This window comes from Colletotrichum jinshuiense, chromosome 1, assembly GCF_051148585.1.
Source record: "Colletotrichum jinshuiense chromosome 1, complete sequence".
NCBI classification, from domain to species: Eukaryota; Fungi; Ascomycota; class Sordariomycetes; order Glomerellales; family Glomerellaceae; genus Colletotrichum; species Colletotrichum jinshuiense.
Window position 1 is genome coordinate 521,768 of NC_139302.1, and position 15,634 is coordinate 537,401.

The 15,634-nt window shown below is 48.6% G+C and overlaps 3 protein-coding genes across 3 annotated transcripts; all 3 read left to right on the plus strand.

Moving 5' to 3' along the window:
- Positions 1-1,067: 1,067 nt before the first annotated feature.
- Positions 1,068-2,330, plus strand: EsH8_I_000137 (uncharacterized protein; the record flags this gene model as incomplete). Its single annotated transcript, XM_083267550.1, has 3 exons — positions 1,068-1,342; positions 1,433-1,768; positions 1,865-2,330. 3 exons carry the CDS (start codon positions 1,068-1,070, stop codon positions 2,328-2,330), a joined length of 1,077 nt encoding a protein of 358 aa, XP_083117988.1.
- A 1,841-nt stretch (positions 2,331-4,171) lies between these two features.
- On the plus strand, positions 4,172-4,555 carry EsH8_I_000138 (uncharacterized protein; the record flags this gene model as incomplete). The annotated part of the gene is made up of 2 exons (XM_083267551.1): positions 4,172-4,351; positions 4,409-4,555. 2 exons carry the CDS (start codon positions 4,172-4,174, stop codon positions 4,553-4,555), a joined length of 327 nt encoding a protein of 108 aa, XP_083117989.1.
- An 8,750-nt stretch (positions 4,556-13,305) lies between these two features.
- EsH8_I_000139 (uncharacterized protein) lies at positions 13,306-15,462 on the plus strand (the record flags this gene model as incomplete). The annotated part of the gene is made up of 9 exons (XM_083267552.1): positions 13,306-13,396; positions 13,449-13,498; positions 13,556-13,690; positions 13,755-13,875; positions 13,932-14,004; positions 14,071-14,191; positions 14,247-14,501; positions 14,572-14,761; positions 14,813-15,462. 9 exons carry the CDS (start codon positions 13,306-13,308, stop codon positions 15,460-15,462), a joined length of 1,686 nt encoding a protein of 561 aa, XP_083117990.1.
- Positions 15,463-15,634: the final 172 nt, after the last annotated feature.

Below are 15,634 nucleotides of genomic sequence, written 5' to 3' on the forward strand. Positions count from 1 at the left end.
ACTACTTGTTAGTCTAACTATTTTATCGATCTTACTAGACGCCACAATGAAGGTCAGATATATTTTTAACCGCTCTGTTCACGCATCGTAAGACTTGTTAAAGTGTATTTCCTTAACCACAGAAGTTGCCATTTTATGATGTTCTTGATCGGTAGATATTTAACCGCGTACATACATACTCTCTTGCTTGGTTTCCAGAATCTTCCGTTGTATGTGGCTACGATATGCTCTTGTTTGGCTTGTGTACCATATCTTGCCCCCAAGTGCCGACATCTTAGCCGTGCGGATCCTTCGCAGCGGCCAAATCCCGGGTATAAACATCTTAGTCCTTAGACCCCATGGCTGAAGAGCTGGTGATTATGGCCTGAACGTTAGTTGTCTTCACCGTCAAGTTTGATCATGTGGGATCCTGAGGTCATTGTTGGCTGATTTGCTCCCTTCAGGACCCGGCAAGTTGACGGCGTACAGTTCAATGCAGCGCGATTTTTTTCCCCAATATACTTTGAACGTAAGACGTCTGTCATCACGTAGAGAATGGAACTGCCAAGAAGAATCGTTATCCGGGCCGATTGCTCAATCACCGAACCCGGCCCAGCGGTGGGACTTGCCAACTTCCACTCCCGGATCAAACCCCGAGACCCAGTCGTCGACGCCGGAAGGGGACGGCTTCTTCAGTGCGCGAGTCAAAGAATCACGTTATCAAGTAGGGTAAATTCCGGCTATTACTTAGGCCGTTATCAACATTCGTTATCAGCAGCCGCGTCTCTTCAACCGCCGCCCGGGTTCGTCCGTCCACCTTGATGTCATTCGCCGACGTGTAGCGAAGCAACGACTGACTGGACTCTCCTTTTTGCTTGTCATACAGATGTGGCTCCAACGACATTACGTATTTATGGCTGTTATCACAAATGTTTGCTACGAGGTTGTGATCGATAAATACTTTGAGGCGTTCAACATTGTATATAAACACAGGTGCCCTCCTTCTGGCGATCTCATACAAACAGAACGAACAAGACGAACATATTATAACTGACGTCTACCGTGATATCTCAATATCTGCTGCTAAAATGCTCATTTCTCACCGTTTTTTTCTTGCTCTTACTGCTGTTCACGGCGTATTCTCAACTCCTGTATTCAGCAACAGCACCGTCGACCGATCAAATCTGACAGTTGCACTCGTTCGTTCGCCTCCTCCCAACTGGCCACTTCCGATCACCAACTATGATTATACCGGTATCAACTTCAACATCAGTGAGGCTGTTGACGCTGGAATCAAGTTGATCAACGAGGCTAAAAGCAACGGCTCGGACCTTGTTGTCTTTCCCGAACTCTGGTTCCCTGGGTAGGCACTGTTTCCACATTCTACACAAAATGCCCACAACTGTCTTCCGTCCTCTCCGAGTTGCATTAGCAACTAACAAGTTTGCGTCAGATTCCCTAAAGGATCGGACAGTCATTACAACTTCACCCGCGATCACCTTCCCTCATATATTGAAAATTCAATTGTGGTAGGCGATGCGCAGTGGAGCCGTCTTATTGATGCGATCCGGGCGGCCGGCATATATACCAACCTCAACTTTGCTGAAGTTGATGGAGACTTCATGTACATGTCACAGGCTCTAGTCAGCCCCCAAGGACAAGTTCTGGCCCATCGCCGTAAGCTCCGCCCGTCAGGTGCGGAGCGGTACTTTTTCAGCGATGGAACTACCGACGGTCTTAAAGTCGTGGAGACAGACTATGGTCGTTGGGGTATGCTAGAATGCGGAGAGTAAGTATACTGCCTTCCAACCATTGTCATCGTGTCACCCTCACCCCCTCCGCCCCGATTAGAAGCCAATGCTAACCAAAGCGTTTCCCGATCTAGACATCTCTACCCCAGCATGATATTCAACATGTTCGTCCAACGTGAGCACGTTCACCTGGCGCCTTTCCCGTACCTCGCTGGCGTTGACGACGACACGTCCCTCTGGTGGGAGAACGAATGGATCAACACTGGCACCGTCAGTGTCTACTCGGTCCTCAGCGGCGCCTACTCGCTAACCTCGGCGATTGGTGTTTCCTTCGTCACCGATCCTTTAGGGAACAGAGTAGCGCATGTTGGCGCCAATGTAAGCTTCGACGAGGTTCCCATTCTTTACTACAGCTTCAACACAAGTGGTTTCAACAACTCGAAAACTTACGACATCGACGGTCAGGCGTCTTGGGGTACGTTGAGCCAGATTGTCGATAGCTTTCCAGAGTATGTTCCAAAAGTGGAGGGCGAGTTTGTCAAGCACAAGACCAACTCAATCGAGTACCTCAAGACTGGACAACTTGTCATTCCATCGTAGAGAGACGTGTCATTTCTTCATTTAGTAGGATATCTCTTATGAGAGGATGGTCTAGATTATCCCGAACGCACTATTGAGACCTATTGTGGTCAGTAACACGTACATCCTTCGAGCTGTAATTGGTAACGGTGTGATCCTTGCAGGGTCCCCATACGCTCTTGAATGTAACTTCTAATGGCAACTGTAGTCGTAGTCGATTAGCTCGAGCTCTAAACACCACGACTTCTAAATATGGACACAGGATATCAGAATCGGATAACCATTCTTCATAAGACCAAGTTGGCAACAAAGTCCACTGACCACCGCCGTTGTGGATCACAGGGCATATAACCTCCGATAATTGCCGACAATCTCCGCATTTCTTGAGCCCCTGAGCTCACCTGAGTCCTTGTATCTTAGCTCTGGTTATTATTATCCAGATATAAACCTAATTTCGAACATCTGCCCATTTTGAAATATGATATCAGGATGTCAAAGGCGTGGCCCCCTTGTGTCCGATAGATTGGTATATGAGCATGGAGATTTCAAAACCGACTCCTATTCTCCCCTTAGAAAATCCGGAACCTTTTCCATGGGGGCGGGGGAGAATATGACTAATACTTTACAAGTGCCGGTCTTAAATCGGATTTGGTTCTCTATTGAAACCTCGGCTTGGAAATTACGGCATTGGCAAACTGAAGGTGTTGATCTAGTAAACCTTCATGCTTTTAACAGCCTTGGCGACATCCGTGGTAACATCAATTATAAACGTGCTAGGTTGTCGAGTGAACAACATAAACTTCATCATGCATGTCGATAATTGTTGAGGCCTTTTTTTTCTTCTTTTTTTAGGGGGTTTCTTTATATTCCGGAAAATGCGACCGCCTTACTTTACAACAAACGCTTGGGTAGCTTGCGTTTGATATTTCTTTACGGTCGTGTGAACACTAGTCCAGGTGTTGTAGTCAATGACGGCCGTGGTTACTCAAAACGGTCTTTCTGCCCCATTAATATCAAACTCCGCAAGCAGGTAGCCTTAAAAAGTTGTCGAAGTCATATCTATTTCCGTTGATTGCTACCCCAGTGGTGAGCTAGCCTCTGAGCACCGGATTACCCTTCCGCTTTAGTGTAAACGGATAAGAAATCCGGGACCCGCCAAAACTACTACACTACTTTACCGTTGCACAGCTTGTGGAGATGACTCGGTCGGTCGCGTGTGTGTTGAATAGAGGTACCTCTGGGCGAAGCTTGTCCTTGAGCCTAGACCACACTCTTGCCCGTGACGTTAGAAATTTTGGTTGATTCGCCGACGGGATTGAATAAGCTTTCTTCTAAACGTAGATGAGAATGGCGAGACTAAACATCCATGCGCTGTACGAGTCGTGAACATCTAGAACGGATTGGTTTGCAACGAAGATGGATACATGCCTGCAATTGGTTGCCTCATGTCACGAAATTCCAGAACATCTGGGAAAGTTTAACCCTCATCGATTGCGATTGACCATGCAGGTATTGAGATGGCAGCTAGCAAGCATTGCTTGGCTTGTAATTAACCTAAAATATGAGTTGAAAAAGCATTACTGCTGCAGTGTTCTGTGCGGGGCAAGCTTCTCTGCCCATATTCCGTGCCAAATTTCTCCTAGGGGGCCCGTCACCGTTGAAGCCACTAAATTAACGACCGCGATCATTTGGACAACGAAATGGATCGGGCTTCTAGTGTCCATGATGATAGGACCTCTGCAAGAAGGAGGAGGAGTATTGTTGCATCAGAAACGCAGATGCTGTCAATAGACCTTGGTCTTACGTCTACGGATATGTTTCCTTCAATTTCCGCAGATGACAAACCAAACAGAGAGACGGCCATGGCAGATAACGAGACCAACCCAGTTGTGGACAAAGCCGAAGACAAAAGTGAACCACAGCAGGCGAAGGTGGTCCCATCAGCGCCAAAGTATCTATCGGGCGTCAAACTTTTCGTGGTTGTCACCTGTGTTGTTGTTGTCGCTTGGTTGATGTTCCTCGACAGCTCCATCATTGTGACTGTGAGAACAAACATACCCATGTGGTAGACTATACCTCCCTTTTCTAACACTTTGCAGGCTATTCCGGCAATCACCGATGAGTTCCACTCGCTTCATGACATTGGCTGGTACGGAAGTGCATACCATCTCGCCAATGCAGCATTTCAACCGCTTACTGGCAAGATTTATCGCTATTTCAGCTCAAAGGCAAGAATCTACCAGTAGCAGGTATTGCAGGGCGGAGCTGACTTGTGCAGTGGTCCTTCTTCGCCTTCTTGATCCTGTTTGAAATTGGATCTCTGATTTGCGGGGCTGCGCCCTCCTCCATAATCTTGATTGTGGGCAGGGTAATTGCTGGAGTAGGAAGCGCTGGCATCATGAGCGGTGGCCTGACAATAATCGCTGGTTCAGTGCCCCTCGAAAAAAGACCTGGTATGGATTATCCCCACATGCCATTTCCTCCAAGCTATTAACGTTATGTAATTTAACTAACACTGTTATTATTCAGCGCTCATGGGACTAGTAATTGGTCGTACGTAGGCCCCTGTGTTCCATTGCCTGCCCAAAAACTAACAAGCGTCCAAAGTCGCCAATAGTGGTAGTGTTTTCGGCCCTGTACTTGGCGGTGTCATAACCCAGTACAGTACTTGGAGATGGAGTAAGGAACACTCATCGATACTCTCGACGAGATTGATGACAGGGCTGACTTTCTGATCAAACCAGCGTTCTACATCAATCTTCCCATTGGGGCTTTGGTTCTTCTCCTCCTTGGTTGGTGCGAAATCCCCGACCAAGTACTCAAACCAAGCCCAATGGCTGTCATCCCGAAATTACACAAATATCTCGACTTCACTGGATTTTTTCTTTGTGCCGGAGCAGCTGTGCTTTTTCTTGCAGCACTGGAGCTTGGAGGAAATGAATATCCTTTCAATAGCCCCACGGTAATAGGGATGTTCTGCGGCTCCGCGGTCGCCTTGGTAGCATTCCTGCTATGGAATTACCGCATGGGAGATGACGGCCTTATTCCACTGTCAATGGCCGGCAAACGTCCCGTTTGGTCCGCTGCCGCAACTAACTTTATGCTTGTAGGTTCCGCAATGATTCAGATATACTTGCTTCCGCTCTATTTTCAGACAGTTCAAGGTGCAACGCCAACTCAGAGTGGCGTCAATGTCCTGCCAAGTATCTTATCACAACTAGTTTTTGCGTATGGCGGGGGTATGATAGGTACGGACGACTGTTTAAAAATACTTTCTTGTGAGCTAGTGTTTGGCTAACGATTGTGTATTACCTTCAGTCGGCAAAGTCGGTTATTACTTGCCCTTTGCTGTTGGAGGAACAGCCGTAACCATTATCGCGAGCGGCCTTTTCACAACACTCACGCCAACAACTTCAGTGGCACAATGGGTTGGATTCCAAATTTTGACAGGATGCGGTCGGGGCATTGCACTGCAACTAGTAGGAGACTTTTAAAAATTGTTCTTCAAGGGTGTCAACTAACATTCATTAGCCAAGCATAGCCGTCCAAGCTAATCTAGCCCCGGAACAGATCTCAATGGGAATATCATTTGTGACATTCTCACAGTTCATGGGATCCGCTATTGCTTTGTCCATAGGCAATGCGATTTTCGTCGGGTCTTTGAAGAAAGAGCTCCCGCGATTGTCGCCTAATGTTGATGCGGGGGCGATCATTGAAACTGGGGCAACCGGCTTCCGCGGAGTGGTTTCTGATAGCGATCTGCCAGGGGTTTTGATGGCATACGCATTGAGCATTGACAAAGAGTTCTATTTATCGCTGGGGTTTGCTATTATGTCATTTTGTTTTGCGTGGGGCATGGGCTGGAAAGACATCCGACCAAAGCAACCCGCGAAACCAAGTTCAAATTGATGGCAAAGAACTAAATCCCCGAAAGTTCCCAGATATTTACGGAAAATGGCATGGTATCTTGCGACCAACTTGGCAGCTGGAGGTGGTATTAAAATGAGTTTTATAAATCCGAATTTAATTCAAGAGATTGGGATACAATGTGAAAATTAAATCAACATAAAAAGCCTCAATGCCTTGGTGCCCCAGTGAAACGTGATATTCACATCTTCCTCGGAGTAAAGGCCTCTAAATTCATCCACCACCTGCCCCTCCCCCGCCATTACTTTATTTTATTTTGCTTTCTAGAGCTTGATTTAGATAGTCGCAAATCCGGTCGAACGGCTAAATTTGGAAACGTAAAATGAATGGCGCTTCAAATAAAAATCGAGATCGGGCTTGTTGAAAGATGTGCTTCGAATTATTAGTTACACATACCCTGTTCTGATTCCAAATCCAACCGCTAGCTCTTCCCGAAAGGAACTTTTTTCGGGATAACATCCGGAAAACATATCGCGTCAAAAGATACCGAAACGGTCAATTTTGCGCTACGACTTACGGAAAGTTTGATTCTCGCTAACTTACACCCAGCTTGCGATGAACAGGAGATGGTTGACACATGCCTCGGCTAGCCGGATAAACGACTCCAGAAATCGGGCAACGAAAACCGCAAACCTACGCGTCGGTTTGTATTCCGCGGCAAGTGGCGCTTACCCATGACAGACCATCAGGTCCCAACGGGGCAGTTGTCACGTTTCTGCGCCCCCAGTTTGTCGGCGACTCGACAACGCAAAACGATTCCTCATTTCGTGATTGAATCTGAACTTGATTTACTGATGAACTATGTATCGTCCTCGGTACCAAGAACATGCTGGAAGGACCTGAGCATGGGCGCGGCGTTACCCCACTGGTTGAGCACGGAGACGCCGCACCTCGAGAGCAAACCACGGGATTTTTTGCCTCTGATCTCTGGCAGATCCAAAAGCTTGGTCAATCCAATTTGAAAATCCATGCTGGCAATACCCGCTTTGACTGTGCTGGGGATTTTGGGATTCGTGTACTAGTGCCTGAGCGGAAGGACACTCAAAGCCCCCAAATTTATGGATTGCGGGCTCAATGCATGAGCCCATACTAACAGCCTCAAGGGCCATTTCATAAAAAATATCGTTATCGATTCATTTTGCCGTTAGGTCGACATTCGGGTTGCCCCCACCAAGCGAGCTGAAACGAACTTCTAGAAGGTCAGGCTGCCTAATGTGCTTGGGCTGTCTCAACACTCGGCCAGCTTTTGCAGTCGCTGGGAGTCTACTTGACTCAAGACTCATGAAGCAACGGCGCGCCCGCAGACGACATTGTTCGGTCGTGCATTGGAGACGAAAACGAGCAATGCGGGATAGTGTTCGAGATCATCTACGAGTTCATCTTGTCGCCCCACGGCTTCGGAGTTGAGTTCTGGAGGGATTACACGTCCTATGGAAAGCTATTTGAGTTCAAGTTACCTCCGGGGCCTGTTTAGGAAGAATCGACCCGATGTACAGGGTAGGGTGAGGCAACCAAAGACGCCAAAGATGCTTTCTGGGGAATGTTCACTCGGTGGCCACGAACCCCCACCAAGGTTTTGATGGCTAACAAATCCCCTCCGTTTTGCCTGGTTGACAATTTTTATGTTTCCTAGGCAATCTATTTTGCTCTCAGTGCCAAGAGCCCAAGCCATCCTCGAACGTCAATGTCCAAGCATTAGCCGACCACAGCCACTCGGCGATGATGCTCACGTGCCACAGCCGCCGATCAAGCTACAGAAGAAACCCGCCGCCACGGGCACTAGCGTCGGCCGAGCAAAGATGGTGTTAGAAGAGGGGTGGGTATGTAAAGTGTACCCTTGCTGGTCTGCACCGATCACCTCGTCAGAGTGAGTTATTCCCCTCTGTTCCCAACGGCGGCTCCCCGGTTGGGCGCCGGAGTCAGTGCCAACCCTGGAGTTACATTACATTGTGTACGTATATAGTGTATAACAATCGGGCAAACAGAAACTCTAATTTTATTTGCTCACAAGAACCAGAGTACGTACACTGCAATGGAACTAGTGAACAGCATAGCAGGCATCAACCCCCAATGTCCGACTGTGCCGACTCGTGCAGCTCAAACTCGCCAAGACGCATTTGAGCCTTGAGCTTGTCCGTTTTGGACCTTCTTCTTCTGACGATTGGACATCTGCCATGCGATCCCACCGGTGGTTCCAAACAGGATAACAATCATTTTTAACACCAAGAATATTCCAAGAAAGACTCCACTGGGCTATCTAGTCTTGGCATTGTGTTGTGTTCGGCAGAACGATGAAGGCTTCACCGTAGATGTCTGCCCTCGACTTGTTGGGTGAATTCGCCAGCAAAACATGACAGCCTCGAATGATTCGTCATTCTTTTCAATCTTGTATCTGACAGGTATCAAGGTTATCCTCCGCTGTAGCTTGTCTTGATCTTCAACTTTCATCTGATGGTAGACGTTCTTCACTTTACCACCCCTGTATTCTCTGGATATCTCCGCGATGAGGTGGACCCTTAATTCAAAGAAAGTTTTGAATACCAAAGGTTGCGCAGCCCTGAGAACTCGTTGCCAAACTCATAGGTATCCTAACGTGTAGGCGGAGCTAGCCGCTTGGCAGGCAGGCCGGACCTCCTCCCGAGTCGCCTATACTATTCCAAAGTTGTGGTAAAGGTGATGTGTGCCAAGTTGGATTGGTATCCCAACGCCTACTGATTGCTGAATCGACATATCATACGTGTGCAGTTTCCTGCAAACCTTAAAATAAGAAATCAACAATGCGCATGATGTCCACTCCTAAATCGGAAGGGTAGGTTCAACCGAGACATCTCATCTAGGTCTGACATGTCCCCCGCCCCCCGCCGAAGAACCCCGACATGAGTCGACTCGCGGATGGGCTTGGCATAAGTACTAAGGCGCGCTGCGTCTTGGCACGATGTAACTATTTTTGACCATTTCATGAACGACGAGGAATATAAGCTTCACTTTCCGTCACCTAATGTCTGTGGTAAAATTCATCTCTCAGTTCTTGTTGTGCATGTGCATGAACGATCCGTCAAAATGTTATTTTCACAGAGAAGTGCCTGCGACCGTTGCCGAGCGCTGAAGAGTCGGTGCTCCCGAGAACCTGGGGCTGCCAAGTGCGAGAGATGCCAACGCCTTCAGATCGACTGTTTTTACAGCCCTCCGCGCCGAATGGGAAGGCCGGCGAAGAAGCGGTTAAACCAGGAAAGCGCTAGCTCAACACCTTCAAACCCATACCGCCGATCCTCAACAATGTCTATCGCAACAAACCAAACATCACACTCCGATGTCATACCACCAAGCAGCAACGAAGCAAGCGAGTTCCATTACGGACTGGGCATTATACCAAGCCATCCTAACGAAGATGGGGCGTGGACTGAGAACTTTGAAGACCCTTTACTTGGACTTTTGCACAGCAACGATACGAGGCACATGCCAACTGAATGGCTCGATGCCGACTCGATGGGAATGTTTAACCATCAAGAGGATGCCATGGTAACTGAATCAAATGGCATGCCGATTACTCCACCAGCAACTATCGGGTCTCTACCCAACAGCTCAGACGACATGTGGATGCCAGGTTGTGATCAAGCTGTGGAAATGGGGCATGCACGATCATTTGCCGATGACACTTTTCCGCCTTCACCTGAGATGCACATGCCAGCAGAATCAGCACCCCAGCGACTACTTGATCTCCAAACACGACTCTTTCTGAGGCCCACCGCTACAGCAAATGAGACAGACGGACTGACGCTGATTATCAACACCACTGTGCACGCAACGGAGTCGCTCATTGACATTGTGGAGAGCTTGCCACAGCTAAGACCCAGCGTCGAAGGACAACAGTCTGCCTCACCACCAGCTACTACACAACATGCACTGGAGTCACAACAAAAACAGTCGCCCAACCATGCGCTCACGATATCCTTATACAACACATCCTATCTTCTTTTGTTGGATCTGTACGAAGAGCTCCTTTCCGCTTTGAGGGCCCGCTTGCAATGTTCAAGGCAGAGCCAGGGACCGAGTCCAGCCAGCGACTTCGGCCTGGCACCACCTTTCTTCGGAAACACGCCGGGTGGAAACTTGAACAAGTTCAATCTCGTCAGCTCCTTTGATTTAGACGTCAACTCGGTTGTTTTTCTGCTCTCACGAATGATGAAGAGACTTCACAAGTCCACCGAAAGCCGCTTTGTGACTGCTTCTATGGCCTCTGGCACCAGCCAGCTTACGAGCCAAGGGTTTCCAGCCACGCATGCATCGCTCAACTACGACTTTCAAGACGGCGCAAGCCAAGATACCGATGGAGTTTCAGAGCCGTGTATGGGCGGGGCTTACTCTGCGATAGCCTTGATGGGCGATTACGCTTCGAGGGAAGTAAGTCAAAGACACCGGAGCGTGATGGAATCACTCCGTGTCATTAGGTGGCTTGCGGATGAGTTATGACACAGCAGGGATAGATTATGTACCCAGTCTTTAGGAATATAGTCAAATCTGTATCAATCAAGGCAGCGATTGCTGCCCGAATCATCACACAACTCCAAGTGAAGTTTGCACGACACATGCTTCAAGTTTCATTGGTTCAAGTTTTGGTTTTGGGGAACCACTTTTCACCACCGTTAATAGGTTTGTCTCATCACAAGGTGATCTACTCAGGGATGTCTTGCTGTTCGGCACTAAGTTTGGAAATGTCCAAACCATTGGGATTTCATCCCATCGACCTTGGTATATTTCGAGTCTGACTTCGGGCGAAATCTCAATTTGGTAACCTGAAACCTACGCTGTTCTACATTGGTCGTAGCCGAGGTTCTGTACGTATCGCTTCGTCTGAACATCTTGGGATGTAAACGACTCGGTTGCCTTTACGAGCGCCGGCGTTGACTCCTGCACTGTTATCGGCTTGCTCTCTGTGCAGTCCTATGCAAGCATAGAATCGCAGTTCAGTAACCAGCATTGAGTTTCGTCACGCCGACCCGAACCTGCCATTAAACTTTACATCAGCACTACCCATGCATGTTTCTTGGGCAGAAACAAAGCACAGTTTGAGATAATGCCTCAGCGAGTCGATTGCCAACTTCGTTTTAATTGCAGTTTTCTTGGCCACGAGTCATCTTAACAGTTCTTTCGCTCCTCTGGATTGATCGCCGCCTCTCTCTGCCAAGACAGTTTCTGCTGGATACCACATTAACAAAATCTGAGACACAATACTAGTGCACGCGACTTCGCCTCGTTTACAAGTGTAGCATGAGTAAGGTTGTACAGGTAGATCAATGTTACGTTCAAGTGTTTATGCGAAAGCGACTCTACAACCCGAAAATCGATTGTCGGTACTGGAGTCTGATTGACTCGGAATGCTTTTGCTCATAGATTCAGTTCATTGCCAAACTTTCAGGTGAAATCCCTCGTAATATGTAGATCGGCAGTAGTCGTATTCGGCAAGCAAAAAGTTTGAACAGCATGAGACGGCCATAGACTGAACTACAGGGTCAGTCTCGAAGAGCGGGTAATCCGTTTTCTCCTATTGTAAGGCGGCAGGTTTGACTCAACTGTAATCTTGAGATGGCAGTGAAGCCTAGCCGGTACTATGTTTGCTCAGTAGCATGACTAGCAGTGCATTACTGTAGTCTCTAGTTCGGACCGACTATAAGAGAAGACGAAAGCGAGTCGTGCAAGACACAACGACTTTGAAGCAAGTACCCCACCGGGTGCTAAATCTCGTCATTTTGGTCAAGACATCACATTCCCATTTTAATTCTTTCTCTTGCGAAGGAGCGTTCCAAACGTTTTGCGAAGATTGCCGAGATAAAAGAAGCAAAATCTCCCCGTTAACAGTATTAGTACAAGAGGCAGCATCGTACCGGAGACCATCACGATTTTACACCCTGTATCTTCTCCTTTTATACGACACACAGCTCCTGTGTGCACTTCCCTCAATGACCTTCTCCTTCTATGAGTCCCTACAAATACAGTTGAGCTCTTGATAAGAACTTGTACCCAAGAGTATTCCCCGAGTTAGGCTCCATAAGATGTCTTGGCAGATTCAGCAGAAAGTTTTGGGGCACACCAGTACTCCAAAAACGATGTTTCCTGAATTCTTTATTGGGTAAAATATTTCAGGCAACGGATCTAATCGGCCTACCCCGCACTTGGCAAAAATGGCATGAGTTGGCATTTAATGGGATATATTGGGGGATGTTAGTGACGTTAATGATGTTAAGAAGTTGGCCAGCAAAAATCAGTTGATGGTTCTAGCAGCATACCATTTACAGCGACGCATGCACACTTTGGCGCTCGTTGGTGTTTGGTGCCCTTAACGCACCAGGCGTTACGTACTACAAACAAAGCCGATAGCGATTTTCAGGCCCCGGACACGGTCCCGAATCTCGTACCCATGTCCAGGTGAGCAGTCGTAAGCAGCCCTCCCACCTATCAGCGGGTCGCAAAATCTTTACTAGTGCAACGCCGAGCCTCAAAAGAACCGATTAGCTGCGAGTCTTCTTGGTATTGTCGTTCCGATTGCAACACCGCTGTTTGATTTGTCTCTGGCGTAGCATTCGGTTTCCAACGGACAAGACTGCTGCTTATCTGGAAGAAGCTTGGCCGTCTTGGCTCGCATGGCTCGCATGGCAAAATTTCTTGCCTCCTTCCAGATCCATACTGAACCCGAGTCTTTTGATTAATTTGAACGCGGGGTAGCAGTCCTGACAGAGACGAAATGGTACCCGAGAAGTCGTTGAGAGTTCGGAAGTAGGGGTAAAAGGGGCTCCAATGGCCCCCGTCCCCGAATTTTGCCAGGAACCATTGTCCGCCAAGGAATTCGTTTCCTGCCTTTCTGGGAAATAATGGAAACCTCGGAAGCCTTCCCCATGATGTCACGCGAAAATAGTTAGCAGATAAATATGGTGAACAGGTCGCATTCTTGTTAACCCTTGGTTGGGCCGCTCAAGTCTTGGTTATGTGCCGCTTCCACGTGTTTTAGAGCTGTGAGAGTGAAAGAGCCGCCGGTATCCAATATCGAGATCTCATCTTGTAGCCTCTGCCCACCATGCGTTTCAACTCGGTCACAAGCGCCGTGGCCTTGGCCGCAGTCGCCGTCAATGGAAGAGAATTGCCCAAGGATGAAGCTCGCGCAGCTGGTACGAAGTGTCCGTTCTCGTAATGGCCTGAAATGTCGCTAATGAACTCCAGAGCTCTATGACTCGGGTATCATTCACGATAGGCTCATGTCGCAGAAGATTGTAAGAAATTACCCGACGAGGGGTCTCTGTCAGTTGAAAGCTAACTAGAATATCAAGGCACACTGGGAAGCTGAAGAAGCAGTCGGCTTGATGAACTCTTCCCAATGGCCTAGGCTCGGCTACACCAAATGTGTTGACGGATACGCCGAAGCCATTGCGGGTAGTCCCCTACACAAGTTCAAGTGCAAGAACGTAAGTCTTTCCGGACCCGCTGGTCTTCTCCATGTGTTTTCAAGGGTCTCTAATGCCAGTATAGATGGATCTTTACGACTTCATCAACCATGCAACCTTGGGCTCACCAAACACTGATTATCGTGGCAAGAGTGGAAGCTCTTCTTGGGGTTGGACAGACCCTGACTCTGGCCGCGAGTTTATTGGTAAGCTTCGCTTTCTGTCGAAACCTCGGTCTCTTTATCTAATGGCAAAACTTCAGTCAGTGGCATGTTCGATGGATGCGCTTTCATTGAGATCTTGCCCGAGGGTCGCATGTTGAACCTCGGATTTCTGTAAGCTGGTTCAACTACCGTGGAAGGTATCTGGCTGCTTTCTCAGCACCGCTAACCTTGCATTAGGCCTACATATTCACCAGTGGGTGATAGGGCTTATTGGCACGAAATCCGTGCCTACCAGCACTACATGCTGATTGGCTCTGAGCTCGAAGGTCACGGCATTCAGATCTTCGATATGAAAAAGGTGAGCGCATGATGAGGCTTTGCAATAGGCATCAATAACTTACTCGAGTCGATAGCTTCTGGACATTGACCTGGACGAAGCGCCTATTCTGTTTTCAAACGAAAAGGATCTTACGGGCCATTTCATTGAGTCCCTTCCTCTCGGCCGCAGTCACAACGTCGTCGTCAACGAGGAGGCCAAGTATGCAGTCGCTGTCGGTGTCCAGCCCCGTGCCCAGGCTTGCATGGGTGGTCTGCACTTCTTCAGTCTTGAGGACCCAAGTAACCCTGTTGATCTGGGTTGCGATGGCCAGGATGGCTATGTTCACGACGTGAGTTCTCGATCCACCAAAGGGTAACCTCTTCAACTTGAGATTCCATGCTAACACATCCCCCCTCCAGGCTCAATGCCTCATTTACAGAGGCCCCGATGCCAAGTACAACGGTCGCGATATCTGCTACAGCTACAACGAGGACACTCTGACCATTTACGATGTTTCCGACAAGAAGGATTCCAAGATCATTTCTCGTACAAGTTACGAGGGTGCCTCGTTTACCCACCAAGGCTGGGTCAATGACGTGAACTGGCAAGGTAAGACCATTCTTAGCAGCAGGATAACAGCATAGCTAACATCATTTGCAGAATGGCTCTTCATGGACGACGAATATGACGAAAACGACCTGGTTGGTCCCGCCGCCGATGGCTACCCGGTCACGTACATCTGGGACATCCGCTCTCTCGACAGCCCGAAGCAAACCGGCTTGTTCAAGGGCACGGTCAAGGGTATCGACCACAACCAATACGTTGTTGGCGACTTGCTGTTCCAATCCAACTACGGCGCCGGTGTCCGCGTGTGGGATATCTCGTCCGTGCCCGAAGACCCCACGGGCAACAGCGTTTGTGAGATTGCCTACTTCGACATCTATCCCGAGGACGACTCCCTCCCAGGGGGTGGTGCCATCCAGTTCTCGGGCTCCTGGTCTTCATACGCCTACTTCAAGTCGGGATTCATCTTCGTCAACACCATTGAGCGCGGCGGATACTTGGTCAAGATGACCAAGAGGGAGGCCTGTAAGCCCAAGACTTGCAATGCGGACAACTGCCTGCGCGCCTTGAGAGCTTCCAGCGTTCCAGGACGGTTGGAGGAGAGCCAGAAGTTCTGTGGCGAGTTCACGAAGACCTTCGTGGCGGATGTTACGGTTGTCCCCGAGTACGCGGTTGAGGCATGCCCGACCAACGTCATCGCGAGGGTCAGCTCGGCCTGCTCCTGTTTGCCGACGCCCACTGCGTAACCGACAATTCATGAACAATGGGAAGGTAATGAAAAGAAAGTGTACAAACTTTTGTAGTCTCAAGGCAGTCAATTAATTGTATTGTTAATGGTAGTCTGATGATTTGCAGAGGACCAAGTCACATACAAGATTGGTAGATGTGAATGCAAGAATGGAACATCGAATCAAAGTG